Source organism: Wolffia australiana, chromosome 2 (genome assembly GCF_029677425.1).
Source record: "Wolffia australiana isolate 7733 chromosome 2, ASM2967742v1".
In the NCBI taxonomy this organism is placed as follows: Eukaryota; Viridiplantae; Streptophyta; class Magnoliopsida; order Alismatales; family Araceae; genus Wolffia; species Wolffia australiana.
The window spans coordinates 18,705,026-18,717,556 of NC_135836.1; the positions used below are offsets into that span (position 1 = coordinate 18,705,026).

Genomic DNA, 12,531 nt, shown 5'->3' on the forward strand with positions numbered 1-12,531 from the left:
GACATCTTAGGTGTCTCAGGTCTAAGGACCACTTACACAACCATGACGTGAATCAACGTGACTGACAGTTCGGTATAATACCATTCAGGGATTCGTACGGATCAATTCAGTAAACTCTTTCCACTAAAGAGCACCCACTATCTATCCTTAGTATTGCCACCTTAATGGCTACGGGACCGGCCATACTCATCATTTGAGTGAGGCTAGATAGTGCTATTCTATCCGGATACTTAGATGTCCTTCTCGCGTATCCTTTGAATAGGAATGTTTAGAACATGCTTAAAGACTAGTGATCTCCATATTACGATCTCATCATAATTCACTAAGTTTGATCATGTATTCATGGACTTCATTATATGCATCACACGTGCACTATAATGAATATTTTCTATTAATGAACATGGAACGAGATGTGGAATGTGTGATTGGCTTGCCGGCCACATATATTTCCATCAATTTCATCTTATTAATCACTATTTAGACAATATTAAATCCTTAGTTACCATTCCCTATGGAGACAATCTGTAATCATCACTAGCTAGCTTTACTTAAGTGAGTCTGTGTTTATATTTTTATCTTTTAAACTCAAAAGTAACAGTGATGAACTAAAACTATAATTTTTGGGCCTATTAGTCTCCACGTGAACATGTTTTCTACTTTTCTCAAACCACGCTTTGCAATATGTAAGTCCATGTTCTGGCATTCACAATGTACTACCTTGTGATTTTAATCTTTGAATAGTTTCCTGTGGCCACTTGTACACATGCTTTGCTGCATTTACAATTTTAATCCACATATTTGTTCTCTAGATGCCCTATATCTTACACACTTAAATACAAAACATCACCTCTATGATTGGTGCCTTATGGCTTTTTGGAATAATAGCCCTAACCATCATTGTAGGCAACCAAAGTGAGTTTGATTGTCATTAATACAACAGAGATAAATATAAGGTGAAACCTAAATAATAGATAAAAGCCTTTAATTAAATCTGTAAAATACATTCTTACTAGGAAACATAAATTTTGTGGTGAATCAAATGTCAGAAGATTTCATAAAAGTACCATAAAATATAGGACATTAGAATGACACTCTAAAATCATAATTATGATTTTATGATACAATATTATGCATTTATGATCATTTTAGTTAAAATAAATGATATTAATGCATACAATTGACTTTTATTACGTGTATACCAAAGAAAAGCATTTTACAGGTAATCATACTTCAGTGTTTGTTAAATATACATTTTTTTCCCGGCCTTCCCAAACGCACAATGCATTTTACAGCCCCATTTTCAAATTAAAGTTGTACTTGTTGGAGACTCCACTGAAAATTTTCCTAGATACTATATTAATAGAAAATATAGACAAATAATTAAATTTTATGTACATTGTAAATCATGATTAACAGTAGAAGATAGGTAATGATCTAGGCTTGTGTTCATATGAACCGTTTTTGTATCTACATATCACAGTTATTACTTATTGAAATAACTGCATTGATATGCTAATTCAAAGTCAACAAAGGGAATAAAGTATATACTTGTGGGTATGTCTTGTTTATTGGAATCACAAGTTTGATAGTTTGTGCCCAAGAACGACCCTTACATCACTTAAGGTGCGATATTTATGCCACCTATCAAAAATTTGAAGATTGATGTTGATAAGCCGAAAATAGGGGTAAAAACTATGCAATTTTTAGCCCTTGTCGTTGTGAATTTTGGCTTATGCAATAAAATTTATAAGAACTCCACTTAAGACGTATAGTGATAAGTACGAGTGTCGTCCAAGGGAAGCTAGTAAGGAATTCAATTTGGTAATTGTATTGGTCGTTTCACTCTGATTAAACTGAATTTGATCTTCAATGAGGATCAAGTCACCCTAATTAGATGAGAATTTAGAAAGGGGGGTAGAAGAGTTGAGATGAATAGAAGAAATATGGAGCTCTAAAATGGCTTCTTTGATCCTAATAAAAGGATCCAAGAGGTCAATTAGAGAGGTTAAAAGGGAATTTTTAATTTGAGTTTGGTTTGTTTTTGCAACTTTGATAATTCAGAACTGAAATGGGGGTAATTTAATCTCCTAAGAATTAAAACTAATTTTTTTAGAGTTTTTCTTTGGAATGCAGTTGAATGCTTAGTTGAATCCCTCAATTTCTCCTCTCAATCCTAATCAGGGCTTGTACATGCCGCTCAAGCCAAGCGATTTAGAAGTTCAGACTAGAATGGAGATGAAGAAACAAACAACTTAACCTATTTCATTCAAAATGCACAAAAGTTTGAATACAGTCAAGGAAAAAGTACCAGATAACTTGATCTAGGGTGGGACTCCTCTCTGTCTTGCATCTATGATAGAGAACCATCAAGAATGAGCCCCTCCTCTCAAAATTCAGCTTTTATACCTAGGTTACATGGTGAAAATTACCATTTTACCCCAGTTTAGTAATTAATATTTATCTATCAATGTAGGCTAGATCTGAATGATCCAATTTTTTAATACAGATAGAAAGAGGGGATCAAGACGAGAAAATCCATAAAAAATCATCTCAATCGGACTTCAGGATCAAAAGTTATTAATAAATCAATTTTAACCAATTTTAACCATTGGATTAAAATTGATTTATTTCTTAATTCACGCAATGACGTGTCGGCAGCCTATTGGTTGCCGCATTTCAAATATCTTTGGCGGGCTCTCTCTCATCGCGCCACGTACCCCACCTCCGAAAAAAAGAAAAACAAAAGAAAAATCGAAAAGCGGGATTTGCATATGCATCGCTACGCACGTACCGGTGCGTTTCTTTATACCTTATCCATTAAACTGTCGCCACGTCACCACCCGTGCACGCGTGTTGTATGCACTGCACGGGCGGTGTACTTACCTCCTGCGTGTAGCGCACATCTCATATCCGTTGGATTTTAATCCAACGGCTATGATTTCGCCACGTCGACGCGGCGGAAGGCACCGGCGCGCTTTTTCAACGAAGCCCTTCATAAAACAGATTATTGATATCTGACGTCGCCTAGAGGTATTTGTATATATGTCCTTTAGGCACTCTCTCTCCTCCGATTTTCTCTAAAATTAATAATGCAATTACAAATAAACCTTGAATGATTTTAAATTGGATCTTTACGCCTGCCATGGCGACCGAGAGCTATTTTCAGGGTCTTTTTGCAACGAAGCGTTGCAAAAAGGCCCCGGAAAGTCTAGAAATTGCATAAATACATTTTTTTCTCTTATAAATATGCCCTTTTTTAATAGAATAAATGCATTTCTTCTTGAAATAAATCCCAGAAAATTCCTAAAAATTCGTAAAAAATTCTAGAAAATTCCCTGATTCATTCCCATGTTGATAAATGTCGAAATAAAATTTTTAATGTGCCATTTTCATCCAAAAATAATTATTTCGAGCTTCAATAAATCCTTAAAAATTCATATAATTAACAGAAAATTAGGGAAAAATCAGAAATTACTTGAAAACATTATTTTCATGTAAATATATGATAACAACCCAATTTTAAGCGTTTTAAATGCATAAATCATGCTAATAACATAAATAAAGACCAAAATTAGGGTGTTATCAGATGTATATGCATAAATCTTATTTAGGAATTTTGATGAATTTAATACATGGTCAAGAGTCAAGATTAAGGTGTAGGATAAAGATAATAAAAGTATATATTTTTCAAATGCATAAAGTGAGTGAAAAATGTATTTTTTTAATACATCCTTTTACGAAAACTCAATTTTATTTTCTAGTTTACCCTCAACAAGAAGTAACTGCTATATTAAGTGTTACAAGGGCATTTTAGTAAAAATGTAAACAATAGTGATATAGAAAGAGGCAGGAAATGTGTGAAAAAAATGAAAAGGGTGATTTTGGAGATAGTGAGCGCGATCAAGCAATCTTGAAGTTCTTGGTGAGCTAAAATTTTGGGGCATTGACGAGCTGAAATCATGGCATTGGCAAGCTGAAATCACAGCATTGAGAGCTGAAATCACAGCATTGGCGAGCTGAATCGTGGCATTCAAATTCTGGGCGAGAAATCGTGGCATTTAAACTCTGGGTGAGAAATCATGGCATTCATAATCTGAGTTTGAAATCGTGATATGCATAATCTGAATTTAGAAATCGTGGCATTCAAAATCTGAATTTGAAATTGTGGCATTCAAGATCTGGGTTAGAAAATGTGGTATTCATAATTTGAGTTTGAAATCGTGACATTCATAATCTGAATTTAGAAATCGGGGCATTCATAATCCAAGTTTGAAATCTTAACATTCAAAATCAATGTTGCAGTCTTGATATTCTTTTTCTGACTGATGATCTTGATTCTCTTCCTATTATCTCTAATTTTGACTGTCTCAATCTTAATCTTCCATCTTTGATTGAATAATTGTTTTTACTACTGATGGAGAGAACGAGAGAAATCTGGATCTCAAATTTGCTACTCTGATGCAAGGTTGTGGAATAAAAGGAATCTAGATATCAACTTTATTTTTCTGTTGCAAGGTTTTGGAATTAAAGAAATCTAGATATCAAATTTTCTTTTCTGTTTCAAGGTTGTGGAATTAAAGAAATCTAGATCTCAAATTTGTTTGGAATTGAAGAAATTCTATCTGCTGACACTGCTGATCAAGAAAGATCTATATTTCAATTTTATTTCTGTCAAAAATTTTACAATCGGAAGAAACATTAGTTACCTTCATACATTTCTGATAGAGAGAGATCTGAATTTTTATTTTGTTATCTTTTTACAGAGTTTGAAAACTGAAGAAACATTGATCATCGTGCTGATATTTCTGTTAAAATTTATTGAACATCTGTAAGCATCAAATATATTTGTACTGCCTTCGTTTGTATGTTTGTTGCAGTGTGAAGTAGGTTGATTGACAAGGTATAAAAATATTGTTAGTATTGTTGAAATTCATGTGGTTGAACTTTATCACTCTAGCATCTTGAAATTGATACTCAAATTAGTTGTTGTGGTTATCAAATTAGATACTATCATTTTTAAATCTGTGCGTGAAGGACATTAACTGGTTGTTAAAATTACATATTAAGGATTGGCAAATATTCATGTTGCAGTGAAACATTTTATATTGCAGTTGGAATACTTTTATCTTTTAAGCTAAAATTTAAGGAAAATTGAAGCATACAACAAAGACGCGCTTATAAATATTTTCACAAGTTCTTTAAGCTCTTGTGAGAAGATAGGTACAAAATTGAGTGAAGGCAGATTGGGCCAGCTGTGAGGGACTTGAGTGGTCCATTGGAAGAAGAAGTGAAAGCGTGCGTACCTTCAAAGGCTAAGGGGGCTGAAGGTCATTTTCGTTTTTAATATCTAGATAGGAGATATCCGTGCATCCCTATTACCAGGCTGTTTTAGCTTGGGGGGCTATAAAGTCTTGGTTAGAACTTATTAAAAACTCCGGTTTGATATCCCGGGACAGGAGTAAGGGACTAGCCCTAACCTTTATAAAAATCTTGGGTGTCCTCTTCTTGTTTCACCATCCTTAGTAAATAAATAGATAAAATTCATAGTAGAATAATTCAACAAAATTCTCAATTCACAATGCCCTTACAACAAAACGTTTGAGCACCTGACACTTTATTTAATGTCATGAGTAAAGTGTTGGCAATGAGCTAACCAAGGGGTACAATAACATAAATTCAAAATATACATTTACATGTCTTTTATAATTATATAATGCATGATGGCATTGCTTATGTTATACTATTCATACACAAGTTTTTTTATTTTATACTATCCATTTATTTAATTAGTAAATGATATGAATTAGAGCATTTTCCAAAATGAAAATTTAATTTCCCCTGATTCATCATGATGTTTCTATATTTTTTATAAAATTTCAAGAGAATTTGGGAAGTTATTAATAAATTTTTGATCATCTAATCATCAGGTACAGGAAAAATAGAGAAAACTTAGCCTGTGGCATAGTGAAGTGGGTCGATGAACCTAATGATGCTTGAGTGGGTTGATGAGCCAACTTGTAAATTGATAAGGTTTTTTTGAAGTGGCCAGGTTGACTCAATCTCATTGAGCCAATCCATATTTGAATGGGACAGTAAAAGTTTCAACAAGATTAGGCTTTGTTGTCACACCTTACTTTAGAACATGGATATGGCAGCCTTCTTATCAAAACATGAACATGGACATTTCCTTATTCATACATTTTAGAAATACTGACTTTTTGATTTTTCTCTGTGCTAGACTCTGACTAATTCAGACAGTTTGGAAAATGCAGTGATATTTCAGCCAAAAATAAAGGCTCTGCCATCCAAAAGCCATAGTATAAAGCCATGAATATTTCTGGAGTTGGATCATCCCATCAGGAAACCAGACTATCTAGCGATAAATCCTCGATATAAGACTAGTTTTAAGTATAAATACAAGGAAACCTATGATTACAAGACCAAATCCCATTTTTATGGATTTATTTTATTCTATTCTTCTTTGCCTTTTAGTTATTAAAGAGCACTAATCACTCAATTTTTCAAATTTTCCTCTTCATTTATCATCTAAACTCTCCACAGTAAAGTGGGGTCTGGTCTTCAGTACATAAAATATGTGCGAAACAGTATAACTCACCACAAAAGAATTAGTATTTTTTAGAGTGAACTCGATTGACATAATTTTACTGAATGGCTTAATCACGTAAAATACATTAATTTTGAGTTACACCAACATTCACCTTTTGTTAATCCACATCAAAATATAAGTTGAGAAATAAAAAATAAAAAATATTATACTTGATTCAGTAGTAATTTTCAATGACTATCCTAGATGAGTAAAATACCTAATTTGATAAGATAAAAGCATGTCAACCCGAAATGATTATTAGAAGCTTACTTTCTCTATTTAATTAGTTTGATTTTCATGTAATAATTTATGAATGTAATAAATACTGAGTGAACAATAACTGGACTCAATTAGTGATATAATAATATGGATTAGAATCTAGATCTTATTCCTATCAGTTTGAAATTCAATGGCATGCTATATAATAATGTTTTTGCCAAATTAATGTGGCTTCTGAAACACTATCTATTTAATATGATTTGGCTTTTCCAATGTCAAGACACTGTTAAACATCAGTTCATCGAGGATTGATATCACATAAAAGCTGAAGGTAGAATGAGCAATACAAAAATACGCACAATGCGTATCTGAAATCTGAGAACCACAATCCCTTCGTTTCTTCCCCAAACTGTATTTTCAATTCATATTCTTAAATTTATTGTATCCAAGTGGGAGATCTAATCAATTTAAAAGAGAAACCCATTCCTCACTCGGAGAAGGGGGGACTACATGTCCCACAGTCGCAGGCAAAAAAATAAAAGGAGATTTGTTCTGCCCTTCTGGGAGAAACCCATCGCCGACGGAGCACATGGCTTTCGAATCCTTCTATCTCAACGACGTCATGGAGACTTAAAACTCAACATGGAGCTGGCAGCTCCTCATTTTCCTCACAGGGGCTGTCACTTCGCCAGTCGTCTACATTATTTTCATTCCCTGGGATGAAACGTCAGGAGAATTTGATAGCCTCTTGGGGAAAAGATCAAACTCCAATGGTCCCCAACCTTTTGCAACTAGATCCGGGCTACCCATCACGGTCTCTTTCAACAAAGATGCCCCCTCTAAACGTTACGCGTAGGGGAGATGGCCGTAATTTCTCATCCCTGGCCAGTTGGAAGATCGCGTGGGGAGAGTCTAATTTGAGGGGCCCTCGTTGTTTCTCTCATCAATCTACCTTCCTTTTTATCTGGGGGCCGGGATCGGTTCCTCTTAATGACTCCTCTTTACCCACAGTGCCCGTCGTTCTCCTTTTTCTCATCTAGCGCCGGATCCCCGTTTGTGTCGATCTCTCCACGAGTACTGTGATGTGAAATTTCTCCCTTGATATCGTTTTCTGGCTCTGGCGGTGCGGTGGATTCGCCGTAGCGGTGGCAAAATTCTCGAACGGTGATCATATACACGTCCGGCGGAGCTGTTCATCTCTTGTCTCGTCTGATGCAGATTCACGTCGACCGTGTGTGTAGAGCCGTTTTTCTCACGGCCCTGAACAGGGGCGCTTCAGGGTGACGAGCCTCCTCTGAAATCCTCCACGAATTTCTCGAGTGAGATTTCCGGCGTTGCAGGTCAGTTGTTCTATTCTGGCGCTTCCCTCCATCTTCTCTCTTTCACATTTCCTGTTCCGGGGATGAAGAAATCTTCACAACCCATCTCTTTTCTCTCTCCCATTCTCTCTTCCCACACACGCATTCTTTCTCTCGCTCCCACCTGCACACACACTCTCTGTCTCTCTTCACAATCTCTTTTCCTACTCTCTCCCGCTTTCTCCCTCTTTCTTTCTGTCCCATTCTATCTTTCCACACACACACTCTGTCCATCTCTTTCTCTCTTTTCCCACACGGTCACTCACTCTCTGTCGTTGCTTCTCTCTCTTTCTGCCATTCTCTCTTCCCATTTTCCCTCTCTACACATTCTTTCTTTCGCTCTCTTTGTATCTCTCTTTCTCTCTATCTGTCTCACTCTCCTCCCACACACGCTCACTCAGTCACTCTCTCCGTCTGCCATTCTCTCTTTCCATCCTTTCTTTCTTTCAATCTCTCTTTCTGCTCTCTATCCTCCCACACACGCTTACTCACTCTCCGTAGTTTTCTCTCTCTTTCTCTCTTTCTCTCTTTCTCTCTTTCTGCCATTCTGTCTTTCCATCCTTTCTTTCTTTCTTTCTTTCTCACTCTCTCTCGTCCCGTACTTTCTTTCTTCCTTTCTCACACACACACACTCTCTCTCTTCCCATTCTTCCTTTCTCACACACACACACTCTCTCTCTTCCCATTCTTTCTTTCTCTCTCTCTCTCTCTCTCTTCCCATTCTTTCGGTCTCGATCCATCTTTCTTGCTCTTAGAAGTATGCTCTTTTTCTCCACACTCCACAGATAATCTTCCCACGTCAAATGACTAAGTAGAAGTCGCTGGCTCTACTTACCGGGGGAAAGTGACTCCATTTTCAAGCCTCGAAATGGGATGCCTGTTGTCCACGACTAGTCAACGAAAGAAAGAAAGTGCAGAAACCTTGGGAGAGTTGGCAATTTTTCTACCTGGGCTGCGGATTCCCAAGACTTCAGATCCTTCTCTCCCCATCGGCCAAAGATCAACAGAAACCCATCTCGAGCGGCTCTCCACCCTTAGAGCAAGAATCGCCGCCATTGCCGCTCAAGAAGCTCATGCCTTCCTCAAAGCAGATCGGACACCGCCATCATCTCACCAGGGTTCGTGCTGATTAATCTTAAAAACCTTTCATTTTCCGCTTTCAATCTCAGCAAAACAAAGAACAAGAAATATCGGCCGATGACTCTTGACGGCGGTGATCATTGCAGACGGTCCTCCACCGGCCGATCTCAATGAACTGCTTGAAGAGTACCTCGCCGTTCTTCTAGTGCCCGTGAAAGATGGTGAGAAAATTGCGGTACACCCGAGTTTCACTCCCAAGTGCATGTACCTATTTTCTCACTACCACGTGGCTCTTTACTGTGGCATTAACTATCTTTTGCAGGAAGCCAGTCCATTGAGGGAGTACAATTCTCGTGGGTCAATCAGAGTTCACGCACCGAGGTTAGATAGATGATTATCCTGTAATTTAAACGGTCGTTCATCTGATAATCCGAGATTAATGGCGATTTTCTGGGATGTAGGACCCCTGCATTTCATGCGCATGGTATGAAGTGTTGTCTGTTCTGCACTTAATGGCTTCTCTCTGCTTCTCGGAGGTTAATCGATTATTTCTTTCTTCGGCTCCTGAAGACGGTGCGTATTCCTTGTTTAGTTGTGTCTTCGGGTAACGTAAGATGTGTGTGGTGATTATCGAAAATGGTAAATTTTGAATTTTTTTTCTTCAGAAGATAAGAGGGGTTCGATCGATATCTTGCTTAAGGCGGCCGGGTACGTGGATTGTGCAGTTCGAGAGGTCCTACCACGAATCCCCCTTCATCTCAGGTTCTTGGCGTTTTAATTTCCTTTTTATGATGTTTCAGTGGCAGTATCAATCTACAGATACCGATTTCTGATGATTTTGGAAATTCCTGATAGGAAAGATCTTCCTCCAGATTTATCTGAGGGCTTGTTAAGAGCTATTTGCCATCAGGCTTTGGCCCTGGTACTACCTAGTTCTTGAAAACAAGAGACTTTTCTAGGATTGTTTTAGGTTCCTTCATGGGTCATTGTTCGCGCAGGCCGTCGACGTCCAGCTCGGAATCGCCATTGACAGTCCCAAAGCCACTCTCGCTGTGAAGCGGAGGCTGGCGTGCGAAATGGCGAAACACTGGCAACAGGTGCCAATACATTTTTTTAATATTATATTTTGATTCTTCGAAAACTTCCAGTTTTTAACTGGGAAAATCAAGTGTGATGGAAATCAAGGTTTTAATGGAGGTTCTGGGTGACCACAGGCGCAGGAAAGCATTGCACAGATTCCATGTACGCAAGGATGGAGGTTCAAATATCAGTCATACATCAAATGCAAATGCGCCGAGGCGAATGTAATGCAGAAAATTCCTATCCTACTATCATCTGAATATCTCTAACTTAACGCTGGACGCGATCTTCATCTGAAGCAGGCGGCGGCGTACTATTTCCACGGGCAGTTTCTTGACGAGAGCATCACGGAGAGGTCAGTCGACTCTGGCGCGATCGCTCTGCTTACAGCGGAGGAATATCTCAAAGAATGTATACAGGGCGGCGAAGCCTTTAACTCTGCTCCTCCACGGTCAAGGTTAGATTGAAATATATTTATAGAGATAGAGAGATGTATATAGACTTCATCATGTTATGATCAGCGTACACCGACTTGATATAGACTTTTATTTGATGAAGTCCGCCAGCTACGTGGGGAAACATGAAGTTTCTAAGCAAGGTTATACCAAGAGACGCGCAGAACAAGAGGCGAAGGAACCCAGCTTTGAACAATCAAAAGTCGTAAGCGATCTGCGAACGATAGCTCTTCCTGACTTCAATTCCATCTTTGCGACAGATGTCTCGCTGAAATGCCGTTCCGTCGTCTGTCGTCCGTTCCCGAGCCTTGCTCGTCAACGATGGTGCAATGACAAACGGGATTCTCTCTTTTGCAGGGTAGTGCAGTCTGCTCAGCCGCTGCCTGACTTCATCCTGGCGCTCAAACCTGATGGGTACGATCTCCCCTTGCAAGAAGAGTCTTCGTTGGATGAGAATAACCAGCGCCGAGATGAAGGCGACGGCGCTCGTCCTCATTCGGAAGTGTGATCCAGAGAGCTGGAAAAGAAGTGCTAACCGGCGGACTTTCTTCATAGAAACAAGCATCCGCAGATAGGCCAAATCCGAACAGTAAGCTTAACGGTATTTTGAAGAGTTTTCCTTACTCGTTTATCTTTCGTAGATATGATGATGAGTGATGACTACGCGCCTTTTGTTCTTTCTTCTGCCACTAACGGTCAGGAGAGAACGTATTAGGAGGGGCTTAGTGAGCCCCGACGTCGACAGGTGAGTTCTGTGCAGGAGAGAGACAAGATCAGGGGATGAAAGGTCAGAGAGTGGTAGGACATATGGGAGAGGGAGAATATGGTGACAAGTCAATGAAGTGACTAAGGGAAAGAAATTAACGCACAGTCGGAAACATTATTCCTTCTCCTTAGAAAGGGCTTCCTTAACTCTCAAGAACTAGATCCAGCTCATTCGATGTGAAAAAAGGTGTAAGGATATTCCAGTACTCAACTCTTGAAATATCTTTTTATGTTAAGTATTTTCTGTCCTCTTCCATAGTTCCTCTAGAATAGACCAAGGATATTATTTTCCTCTCCATTACTAGTATGTGTACAGATCTGAAGAATCATAATAAGTAATTATAATAAAATCAGTTTTTTAGTTATAATAAATAATTAGTATCCGCGTTAGCTATTAAATAGTTGTCAAGCTTTCCACACTGTGAAGCTTAATAGGGACATATAATGCACGATGAAGCTGTCTCAAATCACTATTATTCTACTCGAGTGTCTAAGCATTAATATATCAAGTCTTATGCCAGAGTTTATAAAAATGTATCTAGAATTTTTTTGGGATAAAGGGAAATCCAAAGATATGATTGTTTGCATCTTGACACAACCGTAGTAAACTAACAATTTAGGAACAGGACTTTAATGCAAAAGCCTTGCTCTACTTGAAGCAACCAAGTCTTGATCCAACGCCACTATCTATGTACCGAGCCATCGTCCTCGGTACCGACCGGACGATGTCCTGGACGACGTCCGACATCATGGGGTCCCAAGCTACTCATTGTGATCTAGAATAGGTGTGTGCCAACGCTCATGTTCAATTTTTTCCATCATCAGTTACTATGAATGTATCATAATTTATCTGCATGGGACTCTTGAATGACTTCATATATTGTTATTTGCATGCCCTAATTGGTTATTCTAATCAACAGTGGTGCGTGATAAAATCATAAAAGAATACCGTCTTCGATATATCCAC

The 12,531-nt window shown here is 38.1% G+C and overlaps 1 protein-coding gene across 2 annotated transcripts; it reads left to right on the forward strand.

Annotated features, from left to right (window-relative positions):
• The first annotated feature begins 7,741 nt into the window (after positions 1-7,741).
• Positions 7,742-11,476, forward strand: LOC144699923 (uncharacterized). Of its 2 annotated transcripts, none has more exons than XR_013580644.1 (12): positions 7,742-8,166; positions 8,970-9,302; positions 9,411-9,485; positions 9,587-9,645; positions 9,726-9,837; positions 9,930-10,026; positions 10,120-10,186; positions 10,263-10,361; positions 10,479-10,568; positions 10,647-10,801; positions 10,886-11,004; positions 11,157-11,298. XR_013580644.1 is itself a non-coding variant. In XM_078571263.1 (12 exons), exons 2-12 carry the CDS (start codon positions 9,053-9,055, stop codon positions 11,305-11,307), a joined length of 1,257 nt encoding a protein of 418 aa, XP_078427389.1. In that variant the 5' UTR covers positions 7,753-8,166; positions 8,970-9,052; the 3' UTR covers positions 11,308-11,476. The 2 variants fall into 2 exon arrangements, 1 of the variants encoding a protein (XP_078427389.1); XM_078571263.1 differs by having other exon boundaries at positions 7,753-8,166; positions 10,903-11,004; positions 11,157-11,476.
• Positions 11,477-12,531: the final 1,055 nt, after the last annotated feature.